The sequence below is a fragment of the Belonocnema kinseyi genome, chromosome 5 (genome assembly GCF_010883055.1).
Source record: "Belonocnema kinseyi isolate 2016_QV_RU_SX_M_011 chromosome 5, B_treatae_v1, whole genome shotgun sequence".
Taxonomy (NCBI): Eukaryota; Metazoa; Arthropoda; class Insecta; order Hymenoptera; family Cynipidae; genus Belonocnema; species Belonocnema kinseyi.
In genome coordinates, this window is record NC_046661.1 from 112,572,488 (window position 1) to 112,592,837 (window position 20,350).

At 30.6% G+C, this 20,350-nt stretch overlaps 1 protein-coding gene across 4 annotated transcripts in view; it reads right to left on the reverse strand.

Moving 5' to 3' along the window:
* Positions 1-20,350, reverse strand: part of LOC117173105 (baculoviral IAP repeat-containing protein 6) — a 113,445-nt gene that overhangs the window by 6,027 nt on the left and 87,068 nt on the right. For all 4 annotated transcript variants that reach the window (XM_033361492.1, XM_033361491.1, XM_033361490.1 and 1 more), the window contains 6 exons: positions 19,603-20,295; positions 9,798-13,247; positions 5,689-5,912; positions 5,355-5,594; positions 2,979-3,167; positions 102-236 (listed from right to left, as the gene is read on the reverse strand). In XM_033361492.1, the coding sequence (XP_033217383.1) occupies positions 102-236; positions 2,979-3,167; positions 5,355-5,594; positions 5,689-5,912; positions 9,798-13,247; positions 19,603-20,295 (4,931 nt within the window). The remainder of the gene's footprint in view (positions 1-101; positions 237-2,978; positions 3,168-5,354; positions 5,595-5,688; positions 5,913-9,797; positions 13,248-19,602; positions 20,296-20,350) is intronic.

Sequence of the window (20,350 nt, forward strand, 5' to 3'; positions counted from 1 at the left end):
ACCGTTGAGCCTTAAATAATATTATTTAAGAAAAAAATTGAAAAAATTAAAGACCATTCTAAGTAATTATAATTTTGAATAAAAACACATTTTTTTCTTACCCTTAGAGCTAAAGCATTAAGAGAAATGGTCCTGCCCGACCTTCTATCCGCCCCGTGCATTTCCATGTCTCTTATCCATCCTTCAATTTGTGCGACGATTTCGTGTCTCTTCAACCAGAAATGCGTGTGAATTACCTGAAAATACAAAAATAACAATTAAAATTTCCCCGTTTTCCATGTCAAACAAAAATTTATATACTTTTCCTCGATTGACTTTAAAAATTCAAAACCATGAAACTAAAATGTTTTATTTTAGACAATTTTATTAGGAAGGGGAAGGAGTTTAAATTGAAAAATAAATTTGAATATTTCGAAGTAAAAGCTTCTAAAATTATAGAAATTTAAATCTGTATTGAATTAAAAAAATATGATTTCACACTATAATTAATTAGAACAACTTCTAAAATCAAAAAATAAATTCATCTTTATTTTCACCATGCAAAATGGAAAAATTTCCAATTGTAAACCTTTAAAATTGAATTACTCTAAAAAGCGTCCAAAATAAAAAATAATTTTAATTGGAAAATATTAAAAAATTAAAAAATGCATACTCCAGAAACTTTAAACTTAAATAAGTCCGAACTTAATTTTTTTTAAAATAGTTGCGAAGAATGGTTATATTAAAACTTGTTTGTATTTAAGCCCTTATAATTTTCTATTACTTATTGTAAATTTAATTGTTTAGAAATTAAAAATTTCCCAATTGACAATTACACTTTTAGAAATTCCAGCAATTCAATTTTAGTAAGTTTCAAATTTAATAATGTTAAATTTAAATATTCTAAACAGTTTGTTTTCAATTTTAAATGCACAAAACTTTCTGCTTTCGGAAATTCTTTGAAATCGTAGAGTATCAAAATGAAAGACTTGATAGTTGCATACTTTTCAGTTTAAAGGAGTTGTAATTCAACCATTTTGAATCAAATGCCTCCAGAATCAAATTCAAAACAATGAAAAATTAAGACATTAATTTCTCAAATTAAACTCTTAAAAATGAATAGATTTTAGAACCAGGCATTGAGCATTGAAGTTTTTTTATTTTTCAAATGATCCAAAAAGTTCGACTTTTCAAACTCATTAAAAAAAAATTCGATTGAAAAATTGAATAATAGGGTTGTTTTGCGATTTTAGACAAAATAATTTTTCAATACATAATTTTAATCTGAATTGAAAGGGCGTTATAATTTTTTTTCTTTTGTGTCTTTCAACAGAAAAAAAATTATTAAAAATTGAAGTCGGTAAAACACTTATTCAAATTGGTGTTATGTGGGTGTCACATGACTCAGAGGTTCTCATAATTATCTATCAATGTGACGATGTGAAACTTATGATAAAGAGGTTAGACCACGGTCTGCTGTCAATTCTGACTATTTTGATTTGACAGCTTTATTTGTTAAGGATTATGTAAAAAAAATGTATCCTGTCGTAATATTTGGTTTAAGAGTCAGTAGTATGTTGAAGAAAAACAGTAAGTGCAATTATTAAGACATTTTAAAATCGTACATATTTACACATTGTTCAGTAAACATGACTACATTTAAGTACCTTTTCAATGAATTCTTCATACATACCATAAATATATTTTTTCAGCAGATTTTCTCTATTGGTTTATATACTTTGACATTGTTTAAAACAATATTTTGCGACTTGTCTTTTCGATGTGCAGATAACGAAAACAAAACATCGGCACAGAAAAGATATTTGAGAATCACTGATACGTGAGCTGTGATTGGTGGAAAATCCGACCCCTTTGACATCAAAGGGGCCATCCAATCGACATCGTGATAAAAAAATTCATATTTCAACATTAAATTAAAAATAGTAAATAATAGGTAAAAAATATTTTATGAGAGTTTTTAGAATTATAGTTTTATATACTATGAGATCCATTTATTGGAAAAATGATATCTGACTTTAGAAACAACCCTATTTCTTTAATTTGTAATGGTTTCAATTGTAGAATTCTTCATTGTCGTGGTAAACGCTAGATTTTCAATGTTTCCCCACAACAAGTTTAAATTTTGCAATTAAAATTGAAATGGTTTAAGAAAAAAGTTGCAATACCACAATACTTCATAACTACATTTTTTCATTTTTTAATATTTCCATTTCCAATTACTTTTTATTTTGAATGTTTTTGTTAGAACATTTCAATTTCTAAAGTTTAGAATTATAATGTTGTCCACTTTAAAGGGTGTAAATAAAGGTGAATTAATTTTTTTATTTTAGAAAATATTGTCTAATCAAGTTTTTTGTTAAATAATGATGATTTTTGTAATTTAAGAAAAATTTAGTTTCCTAGAAATTCGGAAGCTTTTACTTTGAAATATTTAAATTAGTTTTCAATTTCAAATTGTACAATTTTCATCGTTTCGATTTTAATTTTATTAAAATTCAAAAGTTTTCACTTTTCAATTATTCAATTTTGGATGGTTTTAATTAGAAATAATATCATTTTCATTCCAATTAATTAGAGCACTATTTTTGGAAATTCTAATGGGAAAATATTGTACTTACAAAATTTTAAATGATCTAATTTTAAAGGCATTTCTTTAGAAATAATATAGGTTCAATTCCTTTTCACTTCATTTGAAAAAATTGTCCTTGTTTAGAAATTGTACCTATCTCAAATATTTTGAATTGGAACATTTTCGGATCAAAATCATTCAATACAATTTTTCTTAAATTTCAAACGCTTTCAATTCGAAATTATCAAGAACAAATGATGGTCTAGCCGGGATTCTCAAATCGTATTATTAGTTTTGGATGACCCCTAAATAAATTCACGAAACAAATTTAGTTCAAACTATTGCACAAAATATTGAAGATATGTCAACTATTTAAATAATATCGGATTTAATTGGAGAACAAGCTTACCTCCTTAAAACAGGGGCAGGGGTTTCGTATTTGGTCAAGCATTGCCCACTTTGCGGTCGCTTGGCAAATATTAGCGTTGTACTCTTGACTAGATTGAGCGCCACTGGACGTTCCTCTAGAGCGCTCGTATCCCGGTTCGTTGAAGTACGGTTCCGAAACCAGAATCAGGGATTGTATTGAAACTAAAACCTGCAAAAAATGCATTATTGTATAATTGTATAGAAATCATTGAAACTTAATTTCTCTCAATTTTAAAGCCATTCGTCTTATGGGCTAGAAAAATATATCTTCAAACTGGCCAAGTAGGTTTGTCACCGGAAGCTTGCGAGCCCAATTATCGTTGTTTACACTTTTTTCCAATTTTTTGGTTGCATTTTTATTTATTAAAATGTTTAAATACTAAATCCCACATATTTTATTACAATCTCAGGCCTACCAATATGGAACAATCAAATTTCGAAGTTAACAAGATTAATTTTCAACAAAAAAGAACAAATTATCTTTAACAAGACAGTTTAATTTTCAACAAAAGTGATACCGTTTTCAAACTAAAATAAAAAATCTTCCACTGGAACAGTTTAATTTTAAACCAATCAGTTAAACAAATAATGTATAAAAAAAGATCCAATTTTCAACAAAATAGTTACGTTTTCAAAGCAAGAAATTAATTTTCAATCAAAAAGATGACTTTTCAACAAACAAGATTGATTTTATAAAAACAAAAAAGACGAAATTTCAACGAAACCGTTACATTTTCAATAAAAGAGATTCAATTTTAATCAATTATTTTAATTCTGAAACTAAGAAATGAATAGTTCAACCTAAAAAAATTTTAATTTTCAACCCAACAGTTGAATTTTCAACTAAAAATGATAAATTTCCAAGCGACAGTGAATGCAATTGTATTTAAAAGGCAATTTTTCACAAATTAAAATTAATCAAATGGAGGAAATCTTTTTTTTTTGCGAAAATGGATCGAAAAAGCGAAATTTTCATTGAAAGAAAGCATTTAAAATGTACTTTTGTGGACAATTAAAAACAAAATTAAAAGGGAATTCAATAATTAAACATTTTTAGCGATAAAAATACAAACTAAATTGCTTTCTCAAAGATTTCAATGATTTCTCGAAGATTTCAAAGATTTCAAATATTTCGTAAAGATTTTGGATAGATTTAAAATACTTTAAAAAGACTTCAATTATTTCATAAACATTTTCGATAGATATCAAAGATCATCCAAAGATTTCAATTATTTCGCAACGAATTTCAATAATTTCGCAAATATTTCGCGAAAATTTCAGAAAGATCTCAATGATATCCCAAAGATAGATTTAACTGATTTTAAAAAGACATCAATGATTTTCCAAAGATTTCAATAATTTCACAAATGTTTCAAACATATTTCAAAGATTTCCAAAAGATTTTAGATATTTCGCAAAGATTTAAAGAATTTCACAAATACCATTAAATATTTCACAAACATTTGAAATATTTCGCAAAGATTTCAAAAATATACCAAATACTAGAAAATATTGAAAAAACGGACTTTTAGATTTCTCAAAGATTTCGGATAGATTTACAAAATTTCAATGATTTCGCAAAGATTTCAAAAATATACCAAATATTTTATAAGGATTTCAATAATTTCCCAATGGTTTAAAAGAATTCACAACATTTAGAATATTTCGCAAAGATTTCAAGTATTTCGCAGAGATTTCGGATAGTTATGAAAGATTTCACAGAGATTTTAATGATTTCGCAAAGATTTTAAAAATATACCAAATACTTAAAGAAAAAAGATTTTAATGATTTCCCAAAGATTTCGAATATTTCGCAAAGATTTTGGTTAGAATTACAAGATTTCACAAAGATTTCAATGATTTTTCAAATATTTCGCAAAGATTTAAATCATTTTTTCAAATATTATCAAATATTTCACAAAGGCATACATTATTTTCCGAACATTTCAAAAAGATTTCAATAATATCACAAATGTTTAAAAAATATTTCAAAGATTTCACAAAGATACCAAATATTTCACAAAGACTTAAACAATTTCAAAAATATTAACAAATGTTTTTAAACTTTTGAAATATTTTACAAATACTTAAATGATTTACTCAAGATTTCAAATATTTCGTAAAGATTTCGGATAGTTTTAAAACATTTTCTAAAGACTTCAAGGATTTTCTAAATATTTCAACAATTTCAAAATTACACCCAATATTTTTTAAATAATTTAAATATTTTATAAAGATTTCAATGATTTTCCAGAGATATCAAAAAAGTTTTAAAAGATATCGCAAAGATTTCGGATCTAATAGGTCTTAATATGCTCTAAAGAAATCCTTTTTGGTAGTAGGCGCGTTACAATACCTGAAGAAAACTGCTCGTATGCGCATTCCATTTTTCTTCGGGACGGCCGTGCCAGGTGTTGAGGACACTGAGGCACACCTTTCCGTCGTTGTAGAGGTTGGGATTGAATCTAACTGTGTGGCAGCCCGTGGTTTCCAAATTGATCATCATCGGACTATTTGGATAATCTCCTGGGAAGTAGACATCGAACTCGAAGCAACCATTGGCATAGGGGGTTTCTGCCGGTCCGGTTATCAGCACCTATCATCAACGCAACATTAATTCAATCAAATTACATTTTTCCAATTTTCCAATAGTTTAACAGAAAGAACTCAAGTAATGCCTTTTTTTTTACCTTCATCACGTCCAGTCTATCGGCATCACATCTGACAAAAACGCTACTACTATACGAAAGTGGTAGGGCCGTCGAAAGGGTAACAGCTTCTTGTGCCAGTCTCTTGACTCTCGTCGGATGACTTCGTTCACCAGCGGCTCTCATATTCGATTCAAAGTGATACGACACAGCGAATTTGTAGCCACCACCACCATCCGTATTCTCAGTCAACATCTCAAAGGTATCTGTAACGAAAATTCCATTCCATCACAAAACCATCTAACTTTTACCTGAATAATTCTTCATTTCTTCTGACCATTAATATTCAGGCCTGCCGCAGATAATTGTACTTGAAAGACGTGGAGAAAGTGACTAATTTATACGAGAAAGCGACTAAAAGTTACTAGTGTTTACACAAAAAATGGCATGCAATGTTTAATATTTTTAAATGTTTTCGATTCTATTGTAAATTTAACTGATCTGCTTGAATGTACAAGATTAGATGAAATTCTATTTCTGACTTCAGGGGCGAAACGCAAGATCAAAATGACTAGAATAAATTTTATAAGTAACGTTCAGACAAACTGTTATTCATTTTATTGCAAACTAAATAAACTTTTGACACTTAATTACTGTACTTATATTTCGATGCTTTATAATAGGAACTAGAAAATCAGAAAATTCTAAATTCAAATAACTTAAATTTTAATAATGCAGACCTTACAGCCTGAAATAAACTCAAAATAACGTAAATATGTTGATTTTTTCAATGAAAATAGAGAAATAATAGCGGAATAAATATTGAAATTACAACAGAATAGATTCATTTTTAACCAAAAAGATGAATGTCCAACCAAGAGGATTAAGTATGTATCTACTAAACAACACGAATTTTTGAGAAAATACGTAACTCTAAACCAAAAAAGAAAAGTTCCAACAATATAATTAGATTTTCGAACAAAGAGATGAATTTTTAACTAAAATGATGAACCTTCAATAAAGAAATCAGTTTTTGAGCAAATTAGTTCAACATTTATATAATTATTTAAATTTTCAACCAAAAAAGAACAACGTTCAACAAAACAGTTGAATCCTTAACAAAAGTAGATTATTACTTTTCAACCAAACAGTTGTATTTTTAAACAAGGAAGATGAATTTTCATCCAAAAGATTGAGTTACAAACAAAAAAAAAACACGAATTTCCGAGAAAATACATGATTTCCCAACCAATTAGTTGAATTTTTCCACTGAAAAAAGATCAGCTTTGAATCAAAAATGGAAGTCCAAATTTTAATTAAAACCATTAAGTACCATTAAAAAAAAAACGAATTATGAACAAAATAGTTACATTTTCAAACTAAGAATTGAATTTTCAGCCAAAATAAAGAATCTATAACAAAAAAAAAAATTAGTTCAACTTTCAATTACCTATTTGAACATTTAACCAAAAAAGATGAATTCGCGACAAAATACGTAACAGTTACGTATAGTAATAGTTAACAGAAGAGGAATTTTCAACAAAATACTTGAATTTTTAAGCATGAAGATGAATTTTCAAACAAGAAGATTAATTATCTTTAATAAAAAATAAAAAAATAATAAAAAAGCTGAATCCTCAACGAAGACAAATTATTAATATAGAGTAGATAATTAATTTTTTTAATACCCAAACATATTTCAAGTTCTTTGAAATCTTTCAAAACCCTTTGAAATATTTTGAAATCATTTGAAACTTCTTAAAGCTAATGAGAATTACTTAGAATTTTTAAAAACACCCTAAAATCATTAAAAACCTTTGGAATCCCTTTAAATTATTAAAATCTATAAAATCTGGTAAAATATCCTGAAATAGGTATTGCAAATTCTTTAGAACTTTTTAAAACTCTTTAAAATTCCCTGGAATTTTTAAAATATTCAAAAATTTTTTAAATTATTTGCAATCCCTTCAAATTATTGTAATCTATTAAGCATGATTTGGAAACTTTTTAAATACCCAAACATATTTAAAATCCTTTAAAACTTTTCAAAGCTAATGAAAATTCCTTGAAATTTTTAAAAATTCCTTCAAATTAAAAGTGACTTGGAAACTTCTTAAATATAAAACAATATTTAAAATTTAAATCCTTTTGACATATTTCGAAATCCTTTGAAACTTTTAAAACTCTTGTAAATTCCTTGGAACCTAATTCAAATTATTGAAATCTATACAAAATTTCGTATAATCTTTTAAAATACCCTAACAGATTTCAAAAGAAATCTAGAAAATTCAGAAATAGGTATCATAGACCTGAATTCAATTGTGGTTCATGGGGGGGTTCACGTGATAAGAGAAAAGTGAATAGAATAATGTGATTTAAAAAACGGACTAAAAGTCACGGTTACGGGAACCCTTTTATTCTTGACTGTGCTTCTTACAGAAATGCCCTGACTTCTAATTATTTGTTCTCAAAATTCTATATTTTTCTTAATCAGGGTGGCGATTCATCGGTAGTAGCGATTTCTGAGTTTTTTTGCGGCCAAGTTTATCAATGTTTCCGGTCAACTAAAAGTAACCTATTCATATTGGTCTCTCAATACAAAAATTTATTTATTTATTAATTTTAAGTTTTTTAAGATTATTTTAACACAACAGAGCTAAAACTTGCAAAATAAATGAATTTTGAAACAAATATCTAAATTTTTGACTAAAAATATCAATTAAAAAAATGGAAAAGTTAAACTTTTCCTTCAAAAAATTAATTTTCAAACAAAAAATAACGGATTTTCAAGAAAGTAATTCTATTTTCAACGTAATTGATGAATTTTCAACTGGAATAGTTGAATTTAAAAAAAAAAATGAAATTTCAAATAAACAATGAGTCTTCAACTGAAATCGTTGAATTTTCAACAAAACAAATCATTAATTTTTGACCAACTAGATGGATTTTCACCCAAGGCGATTAATTTATACCAACGAAGATGAATTTTCAACTAAAGAAGTTCATTTTTCAACAAAAAATGGAGTTTTTAAACAACAAGATAAATTTTCAAATAAAAAGATAATTTTCTACAAAAAAATTATTTTCAACAAGAGGTGTGGATTTTCGATAAAAAACTTTAATTTTCAATTAAAAGACACCTTTTTATCCAAATTGTTGAATTTTGAACAAGAAAAGATCAATTTTCATCCAAAAATGTAAATGTAAATTTTCAGTTGAAGGAATTAATTTTCAACGAAAACTGATCAATTTTAAACTAACATGATTAATCTTCACCTCGAATAGTTTCATTTTATACCAAAAAGATAAATTTTCAACCACAAAGATTAATTTTAATTAATTTTTCACAAAGTACATACATTTTTAAACAACTAGTTTAATTCATAAATTAAAAAAAAAATAAATTCTCAAACAAAAATAGAATAGTTAAATTTTTGTAAAAAATCTAATACTTAACCAAAAAAATAAACGGATTTTCAGCAAAATAATTATGTTTTCTACTGGAATAGTTAAATTTGTATTTAAAGTTTATTTTAAACAAAATAGTTGCATTTTCAACCAGAGATGAATTTAAAAATGAACTTTTAAATTATGACAAATTCTGACTTCGAACAGGGATTATTTCAAATTCTTTGCTTCTAAATCCGAATATTTCTTTACAAAAATTCCCACACCATGTCGAAAATTCCCTGTTCCAAGTGAAATTATATTTCTTTACGAACACTCAGTTTTCTAAAATAAAAACGATAATTATTTTCTACTATTCCTTGTTCCAAGTCAGGATGAATGAGTAGTAAGCGAGTAAAACGTGATAAATCCATTTTTTTGACAAAATTGATAAAATGATTGTTTCTGTATGCTTGAAATATTATCAATTCGATTATTATCAAACTGAGGTAAGCTGAAATATCTGCGACTGTAGATAACGTAGATATCAATTTTCAGAATTGAACACAATTATTAAAATAATGAAAACTTGTATTGTTCTGCGATCAGAAGTAAAATCACTGTTTTTTAATTAAATTCCCGCTCATTTCCCGGCCAGGTCGCCACTCCTGCTAATCAACAAAATTCCGAACTTTCCTCTAATATCTAGGTTACCCTGTAACCTCTAAACTTAGACGCGAAATAAAAACAAAATTCTAACTCACCGAACTGCAGACTCTTCATAACCTCCAGGTACCTCTGTTCTACACTCCTCAATGGCAACTCGGGCGCAGAAGGACTCGGTCCCGCCAGTTCATCATTAATTCCCGTTAGCCTCGCAGTTGCATTCTGCACGAGAGTACTACTCTCCTGAATATCAGAAATGAGCGTCGCTAATCCTTCATCCTGTTCCGACTCATCCGGATACTTTGCCGCAGACTTCTTGTTACCCCTAGTTCTCGTAATCTTACTCATGTAGGTATCCACACAAATCCTCATGCTCGACAAAAGCGAAACAATTGAGGGCTCAGTCGCTTTATCGCCACTCGGCAGCAACAGCGGCGCCAGTTGATTCGACAAAGCCATTGCTCTCAACAACTGCAAAACGGCTCGATAAAGTGGAATATGTCTCGCCATGTCCAGCACCGAGTCATTCCTCAAATAGGAGGAGAGAGCCGGAAGCAAACACGATCTTGACAGCAATTCCGGAAACTGAGAGGGAAGTTCCCTCTGTGGTTGATCACCGGATCCAATATAACTCGCCAACACTTGCAACAAAACCGTCACATGTTCCTCCTCTGATCTTTGCCTCAATAAAGCTTGTTCTACATTCCAACTCTGCTGGGTTGATCCAGTTCCAAAACCAGTTCCTTTCGCCCAATAAAGCTGCGACTTATCATCAGTGCGTCCAGTTCCCCCCTGTCCCGATTTCGGTTCCAGGTCGTTGTTTCCTGTCTGGTGAGTGAAGATTGCGAGACAATTCAGCAATAGCAAAACCGCGCCGACGTCGATGATCGTCCTCCTCAAAAGAAGTCCATCATCAGTCGTTGGTGGAGTGTCTTCCAAAAGCTGCTTCAAAACCTGGAAAGGCAAAGTTGGCAGGGAAGCCGCGATCGGAGAAGTTAGAATCTCTCCCCCTTCTCCATCGTCAGTCACGCCTAGTGCAAGTCTCAAAAGACACTGAGCTCGTTTTCTGTCTCTGAGAAGAACCTCCGAGTATCCAGGCAGTCTCAGGAACAATCCGAAAGCTGTCAGAGAATGTGGTGGAACACTCGGCGTTGGTGGTGTTGCTCTCGCTTCGGGGGCTGGTCCTCCTTCCTCCAGTTCGTATTCGTACTCATTAGGTTCGATCTTCACCCACTCGGCGTCCGTCTGTTCAGGCGAGGGTGACTTTTCAATAATGGTGGTTGGTCTCCCGGATTCGGGGTAGACCAGTGGAAGATGCTTTGCGAGAACTGCGAGACCACCTCCGGCGCTGAAGACCTCGAGGGAGGAGTCGATGCTCGCGGAGTGATTTAGAATAAAGTTATTGGGACTTTTCGTGGGGTCTTCTTTGGATTCCTTTGTCCGTTGACGGAGGATGAGGTGGAGGCAGGGATCGGAGAGAGAGACCCCCGAGTCGGCGGCCATTGAAAGGAGCTGAGCGATTGTTAGTTCGGAAGGGAGAGGAATATTCGGTTGAGAAGAGTGGATCAGGTACTGTTGATTCGCGGCATTTGCAGAGTTAGTTTGCGAGAGGGAACTGGTGGATTTCGAAGGGGTTCCATCAGCATTGAGGCGAGACTTGCGGAGTATTGGGCCCCGGGCTTGGGACCGGTTGGAAGCTTCCTTGGCACGTTTATCCTTTGCCGTGTTCCCAGCTGCGACGCTCAAGGTGTCTGCAACGAGGGACATGTCAGTTTCCCAGATTTCTTTCGGCTGGATGCCACTAGTGCTGGCTTCAGTTCCCTTATTATTCGGAAGTAAAAGCAGCAACCAGGTTCCGGAAACTTGATGCAGAATATCCGCCACGGTCGACTGGGTTGACATGTAGAGCAACTGGTGATAGTGTCCAAGCGGATGAGCAGGATGGGGAGGAATAACGGGCATATTGTAATTGACGACAGTGTTAGGAACCTTCATTGGAGCTTCTGAAGTCACCGAAACAAGAATCTTTTCTCCCTCGAGTAAAAGCTGAAGAATCAATCTCCTAGTGAATCCGGAAATTCCATGTAAATATCTCACATTAGGTGGCGTTCTGTGCTGAAGAATCACGTCCGTCAGTAACTCGGCTAAGAGTTTCTGATTCGCCGGATGGCACCAGCAACACCTCGAGAGAAACTTGATCATCGCACTTTCCAAGCTTCTGTAGGATAGACTAGTTTTCGAACATCGGGAGGAAGAAGATGTAGGATTTTCGACAGGTCGGTTGCTTAGTAGAGATAACAAAGGGAGCCAAAATTCATTTCCCTCTTTTCCAAGCCAATCTCTCATTCTTCCCTCGGAACAAATTAAGGACAAAAATTCCAGGACGACGGCTATACTCTCAGGTTCACTCATACAGAGTCCAGAATTAATTCCCTCCTGAGATTCTCCAGCTTTGTCGCTGTCGGTGAGACTCGCAGATCCGGAAGATTCGGGATTCTTTTCCTCGATGGAGGGCTTGCGGTTCACTTTTACTTTTTCCAGTACGCAGAATTCGGTAATGGAGGCGGTTAAAAGGGAAGGAAGTCCAGAGTCGATGAGTTGTTGGATTCCTGGTGGAGATCTGGCAGCTGCGGCTACTGTGAGAAGTTGGCCTTCGGTGAGGTTTAAACAGCGGTATTCCGAGAGAACGAGTCGGCAGTACCATTCTTCGGCTTCTGTTGCACTTTTCGTGTCGTCCGTTTGGCCTTCGCTTTCTTTCCGATCATCGGAGATCGAGGCGGAATGATCAGTCGCGTAGTTGGGCACTAGGATCTGGACTCGCTGGAGCAGCAGAAGGAAGAAGTAAGGACGGACGAAGCAAAATGCGCAGAGGGCTGAGTCGATTGATTGCTTTAGGGCTGAATGCGTTTCCAAGACGAGGGTCCACTGGTAAAGGGCGTTGAACAGATCTTCGGTTAGGAGGGACTGCAGGTCATAGCTCAGGTTCTCCTGTTGATGCGCTTTCCAAATAATCGAAGAAATACAGTGAATATAAACCGCCGGCGGAGAAGACGAATTGGGACCCTGGGATTGAGTTGAACTATTGAGGGCAACGGTTTGAAGCCATTGGAGAACGGCCGACATTCGACCTTTAGTGCTCGAGTCCTGAGCAGAGCAAAGTTGTTGTAACAACTCAACCACCATCTGGACAGTGGAAGTTTCCTGGGAGGAAGTAGAAACTTGGAAGAGAGGGGTTGATCTGTTATCTAAAAGTAGATTGATCAAGCGCAGGCCAAGTTCGTTGGAGTGTAAACCCAATTGAAGAAGGACTCTTTCTAAATTAGGTGTGAAGAGGGAAGGTGCGGGTAGAAGCAAAAGGTTGCAGCATGATTCCACGAGACCTTCGACGGAGGCTGCTGAATTTAAAACTTCCTGGGCGAGACCAGAATTCATCGCGCTTACAGAAAGACACTGATGAACGAGTCGCAACCAGCCTAAGCTTTTCTTGGTTAGCTGCTCTTCATCGATCGCCTCTGCGCTTGATTTTGTGTCTCCGAATGCCGTCGTTCCTAAAATCAAAGAAACATTCTTTTGTTATTCAATATTTATTAATATTATGATTTTGTTTCAACGTATTCGCTTTTGAATTCTAGTTAGTTAAATTAAAAATAAAAACAATAAAAAGCTAAATGTACTTAATATTAAAATTGTAATAAATCCCTGAGAAATAAATAAATAAAAACATTACCGAAAATGACGAAATAAGTTTATATTTTTTTCAATGATTATTTTCTTGTTGACGCTTACGCACGTTCTTTTGTTTTTAAAGAATTAAGCATGGCTTCCTTACTTGAACGTTAGGTATTTGTTAAAAAAATGTTCGTAATTGGGAGAAGTAAAAACAAAAGAGGTTTATATTCGCTTTTCCTTTATTTTAACTAGTTGACTTATTTTTCCTTTTCTTTATTTTTAATGAATTAGGTTTGATTAAATATTTTCACTTCACCAACAGCTAACTTCACTTGGTTAGTGCTGAGGCGTGGGGGGAACAAAATATACCAAATTCATGGGATTTGGTCCATTTTGGCAATATTTTGTTCATATTTTCGTAAGAATTAATTGTTTCTATATAAATGTATCTGAAAATAAGTTTTCATTTTTTAAGAACTACTTTATGAAATAATAAAATCATAATAATTACTATTTATTACGAAGATTTCAAAAGTTATAACATTTTTCAAAAAGTCTTAAAAGGCCATGAATTGCAGTATTTTAAATTTAAAAACATTTTTTAAGTCTGAAAATAATAGAATTTCCTGGAATTTCTCATGACTTAAACAATTGATAACTATTGAAAAGTTTGCAAAGAAAATTGTACAATTCACGCCTTTCTAGCGAAACATTGCAATCTCTCGTCAACATGCAAAAATAGTCATTACTAATCTAAGTATTGTTTGCTATTTTTACTATAAAAATTTAATTTCGTATGCTTGAAGCTTTAACAAATAACTTTTTTTTTTAAATGGAAATAATATTCTATAATTTTGAAGGATTCATTTCAAAATTATTAACTATTGAGGTTTCCAAAAATAAATTATTTAATTTTAAATGCCACAAACTTAAAATTGATCAGTGATTTTAATTTTAAAAGTTTTCAACTTTAAATTCTTCAAATATTAAGGTTTCGAATTTAGTTAATTAGTTAATATGGAATTAGTTAACGAAGAATATTAAATTTTTAAATTGATTCACTGTTAAGGTTTCTAATTGAAAATAATGTTAAATTTTAAATGCTTTAACAAATATGCAATTATTAGGATTTTCAATGGAAAGTTGTCTAATTTTTAATATTTAAATTCGAAATGGTTCGATTCAGAACGTTTACATTTAAAATTCTTCCACTATTAATTAAAGCTTTTAATTTGGAACAAAAATTTCGAATTTTGCAGGATTTAATTCAAATTTTTTTTACTATTAAGGCTTTAAAAAATAAATTATTCAATTTTAAGTGTTAACGGATTAAAATTGCACTGAAATTTTTATTTAAAAATTTTCCAATTTCGAAATAATCGAATTGGAATATTTCGATCGCAAGAATTTTCAATTCTAAATTGTTCTAATGTTAAGACTTCAAATCGGAATTAAAATTAATATTGTACTATTATGAAGAATTTAATTCGAAAATTAAATTAAAATAATTCACAAAGTTTCAAACTAAAATTATTCAATTTTAAATGCTTTAAATTTAGAAATTTCCAACTATTATTATGGTTACCCATTTAAAGTTTTCGAATTTCGAATACTTAAATTAGAAATTAATCGATTTGGAGAGTTTGAAATTTGAAATCCTTTAACTGTTACGATTTCAAATTTGAAATAAACTTGCTGTTAATTTTGCAACATTTAATTAAAAATTGTTTGGTTTCAATATGAAATTAATAAACGTAAAAAATTTGTTAATCGTTTAACTATTAAAATTTTCAATAGTAAATTGTTTAATCAAAATTTTTTCAAATGGTTCAAGCTTGAAATTGATTGCGTTAATTAAGTTTTAAATTCTCTTAATATTTGATTTTTCTTAATTTGAAATTGTGCAATTTAAAGCTTTGTCAATGGCAAATTATTCCATTTTCTTATTATTATTAATTATTAATAATTAAAACAATTGATGAGGTGTTAAAAATGACATACTTCAGAACATAGGATCATCCTATGGTCTGAAGCATGTCATTTTTAACATCTCATCCATTGTTTTAATTATTAATTATTACAACACTTAGACAAATAACATCGCTTTCCAACATCTTTTATATCTTGACTATTATTAATTAAAAATTCCCTGTATGAATCATGAAAGTTTCTATCTGAAATTATTTATTTTAAATGTTTCTAATTAAAAATTATTCAAATATTAATATATAATTTTGAAACCATGAAACTTAGAAAGTTTCACTTAACAAATTTACAGTCATTTTCTTATGTTTTTGAACTAAAATACTCAATTATTGAAAGATTAATTAAAATTATCAATTTGAAAGCTTAAATTTAAAGATCTCGAATAATTTTTCACAGAAGATTGCAAAAATAAAAATCGAAGTATTTAAATAAGGAAAAAGCCAAGAAACAGGAGCCAAGTTTTAAGGAAGTAACTAAGATTTTTTTAAATAAAAAGTTACTAGTGGGCATATACGTTTTTTTCGGCAGTGTCTAGGTTCACCGAAATTCGGTGAGGGTAGCAATAATTCTTTAAACAAACCTTTTCAAAATGAGACTTTTTAACATTAAAAGCATCATTGCTGTAAAAAAAACATGATTGGTTTTTCATTACTTGACCTTGTTATATATCTTCAAATTGAAAATTTGAAAATTAAATCTACAAATATTCACTTTTTAAAAGAAAAATCAGAGGAAAGTTTCTGAAGCTTGAAAAAATGTGTGCTTTTTAATATTTTTACGCGGTTAAATTAAAAGTTTCAAATTATTTAATAATTTATTCAAAATATTTTCTATATTTTATATGAGGGCTTTTTGCTGGAATTCATTATTTTCAAAAAAGGATTTTAATATAAAATCATAAAATTTCGGAGAAGACTTACAATTTCTAAAAATGGTAAGGTTGTGTTAGATTTTTTCATCAGAAATTTGCATTTATATATACAAATCACCATCAAGAATACCAATTTTTAATAATTTTAAGTTAACTTTTTACGCCGGAAATAGGTATTTTTAATTTTGTTAAATTATTAAATTTCAAAGAAAAAATGTTTCAATAATTAAAGTTGTTCTGTTTTCTTAACGTTTTTTAAAACCGGAAATTGACATTTTTTAACAAAACCATTAGTCCTTAGAGATTTATAATTTTTGAACAAATTTAGGTTACGTCAGCGTTTAAGCATTCGAACAAAATTTACAATTTTTTAAACAATATACGCTTACACTAATGTTCTTCATAGGAAAACGGTATGTTTTCATAACTCTTTTATTCTTTTAATTAATAAAAAAACATAAAATACTTTCAAGCTAAAACTTAGCTCTATTAAATGGTGAAAAGAACAGGCTAAAAGATCAAATTACTTTATGACAAAAAAATACCAAACATTGATTTTGGCCCACAAATAAATCGAACTGGACCACAATCTTTTACAGAAATATGATTTAGGCTAAAAAAGTATTTTAGGCGCATAAAACGCATTTCTTAAATTTTAAGAACTTACACCCGTATGCAGTTTGAATCTTTAATTGATTTAGATTTAGAATCTTTGAACAATTTTGGATTTCTGCAGCGGTTTCCACCGAAAAGAAATTTCATTGTTAATAGTTTAAAATTGAAGAAATTTTAGATTTGAAGAAAATTGAAAATCGAATTTTCGGCAGGTAAAAATTGAAGATAATTGAATGCAAAAAAAAACTAAACGGTTGTAAGATAATTAAAATTACATTTTGAACTGTTGAATTTCTGAGACTAAAAAAAAATTGCAACTCTCATCGATTTCCTTGTTAAACAAAAATCACTAGTTTTAAAAGATTTACAATCCTAAGCAATTTTTTTTACATAATGTTAGTATTTTCTGTCTTAAATTAGAATTGTTGATGAAAAACTTTAAATGTCAACGAAACAATGCAACGGTTTAATGGTCTATGCTCTGTACAACAATGTTATATATTAATTCTCAAGCTAAAATATTAATTTTCATCAATTATATAAAACGTTGTCCTTGTTTTTATTTTCTATTATTTAAGATAATAGATACTATGAAATACCGACATTTTGACTCGGCTTATTTCTCGTTTTTTTATTCCAAACTTGATCATAATACCGGAAAAATTGAACTAATGTTCATATTAAGTTAATTTTGTATCCATCAGGGTTACCGTTTACATCAGATAAAAAATTCCCGGTCATCTCCCGGGTTTTCCCGGTTCGCAAACATTTTTCAAGGTCAATAAAATTTAAAAAAATTCTTACTTTGAAGCTAAAAAATTTTCACTTGAAGTCATTAAAATTGAGCTGCAAATCATTTTAAGCAATTTTAAGCTAGAAAAATAAAAAAATAAACGATTACATTTTTGTTATAAACTGAACCATTCTGAAATTAAAAGTAAAATTATTTTAATTTTAAATATTTTAAAAATCCTTAAAAAGCTTCAAAATTTTCTTTCAAAATCTTGAAATATATACATGTTGTTTTATATTTATTTAAATGTTTTATATTTTTGAAAATTTATCAGAACTTTAAAATAATCGGAATTGTTCCTAATTCTTTTTTAATCCTGAAAATTAGAAAAATATTTCCTTAAAAATCTGCCAGATTAATTTTTGGCAATTTTGTAAATCTTTTCAAATCTTTTTAAATATTTTCTTAATTTTTATTTTTCAAAATGGCTTGTAAAGCCTTTCATAATTCTTAAAAAGCTTCTGAATTTTTTGTTCGAAATCTGCAAAAATCTATATTATGTTTTAAATTAGGCCGTGGGCTATTTTTACGGAAATTTCGGTTGAGAAGAACGTTAAAAAAATTCAACATAAATGTTTATTTTAGTAATAAAAAAAACTCTTTAAAAATGTTTAATTAATCAAAAAGATATTGATAGTACCGAAAATTTGTCTGGAATCGGATATCTCATTAAATTTAATTGTTGTGAACAAGTTTATATTGATGAAACAGGTAGAAGATTAAAAACCCGAGTTTCGGAACATAAAAGAGATTGTAGAGTTCAATATAAAAATTTTTGCTAGAGAAAAAAATACATATAAAACACGCATAATAGAATCCATTTTTATAAACAAATATCACAATATTTCGATTAACTTACAGACAGAAATTATGAATGTCAACAAAATATATCAAAGCATTATAAAATAAACAAAACCAAGTTAAAATTCCAGTTAGTTTGGTGCTCTTTCCTCATATACAGTTCTTTGAAATGACATGATGTTCGACTCCAAGACTGAATATTTTTGTTTTTTACGAGAAAATAAGAACAGGTATTTTTATCTCTTTTACTTTTTTAAAAAACAAATTTATTTGTTGATTACATGTAAGAAACGATCGTTATTTATATATTATTTATTTAGATTCTCTGAAAAAGGCACGCAGTGATGGCCGAAACTTCAGAATATTAATAAATGAACTTTCCAGTAATTTTGATTTTATTCTTTTAATTTAATAAAGACCATAAGACCTACAAAAAATTCGTACTCATATTTACATACATATTTTAAATTTAATGAAAAGCTTTAATTATGAATGTATTATTTTGAAGTTATTTTAAAATGTTTAATAGTTTATAAAGCTTAAATCGGGTGTCTTCGTTTGTTTTACTACTAAGATTTCTTCAATTGAAACCGTTTAATTGGTCAACATAAAAATCTGGAAATTCTTAAATTTTAATCTGATTCAAAATCGCATTGAAAAAAATATTATTATTATTCACTTGCTAATCTTTAATATAAGGTTCAATTATAAAAATAATTATATTTGATATTTTTTTATGAACTAAAAAGGTTCTTTCATTCAAAATTGTCGATTAATTTTTTAAGTTTTTAAAATTATTCAAATGAAAAATGTACCCTTAAAAATTAAAATCCAAAATAGAAAATTTGTAACTGAATGATATCATAATTGAAAAAAATAAAAATTCAACTGATTATTTGAAAAAAAAATGTTGAAATCGAAGTTGGGCAGAATTTGTTTTAATTTGTAAAATTTCCGGTCAAAACAAAAATTCACTTTCATTTCCCGAACTGCTAAAATTACCTTTTTCCCGGTCCAGCGGCCACCCTGATCCATATCCCGCTCGACATTACTTAAAACGCAGCGAATACACAACCCGGTAAGTACGAGTCGGTAAAAACTTTTTGATACAAAACTAGAATTCAATCTAGAAGAATTACAATACCGAAACAAAAGTAAAAGCACTCACCCAACACTTGAATCTTGCTCAAACTAATATTCGCAGAATCCCTCGGCTTGTAAAGCCTAACAAGAACCGCAGTGGCGACTTTAGGTTGGGAAAGTGTCAACTTGATAAACGTAAATCCCGAAGTTGGCATCGGCGGACAAACCGGTGTCATTGCTGAATTCGCCTCCCTGGCAATTTCCAGAGCAACGGCGGAAGGACAAGTTGCTAGAGAAGTGACGTGTGGCTGCAATTCCACTTCCTTGAGCAAAATAGCGCATCTCAAAGTAATAGTTAAATCCACCCAGGCTTCGTCTGGATAGAAATGGTACGTCCAGGCTGCAGTTCTCGCTCTTCTGTGAGGTGTCGCGCTCTGTATCAAAACATCGGCTGGTTGGGCTGTAGAATTCACCCAGGTTATCGTTCCCAGCGGAGCGAAGTTCACGAGACCGCTGCCGCTTTGCGAGGTCGAGGCGAGATTCGGCGTGTTTGAGAGATGCTGCATCACGAGTGCAATGACTCCTGGAGACGAGCAGCTTCCCCCGTTGTTGCTTATGCTCGATTTCACGAGATTCTCACAGAGGACTTTCACTCCTCCCATGGAATTAAATACTGCGAGGGATGTTTCGTTGTCAAGAACTCTGAGGATGTACCAGAGAAGCGGTTCTGAGAGCTGCATCATTCCGAGTTGTCGGTCGAACGTGGACCTTCCGCAGGCTACAAAGAGAGAAGTTGCACATTAATACTGATCTCCATTATGGGGAGGGGGGGG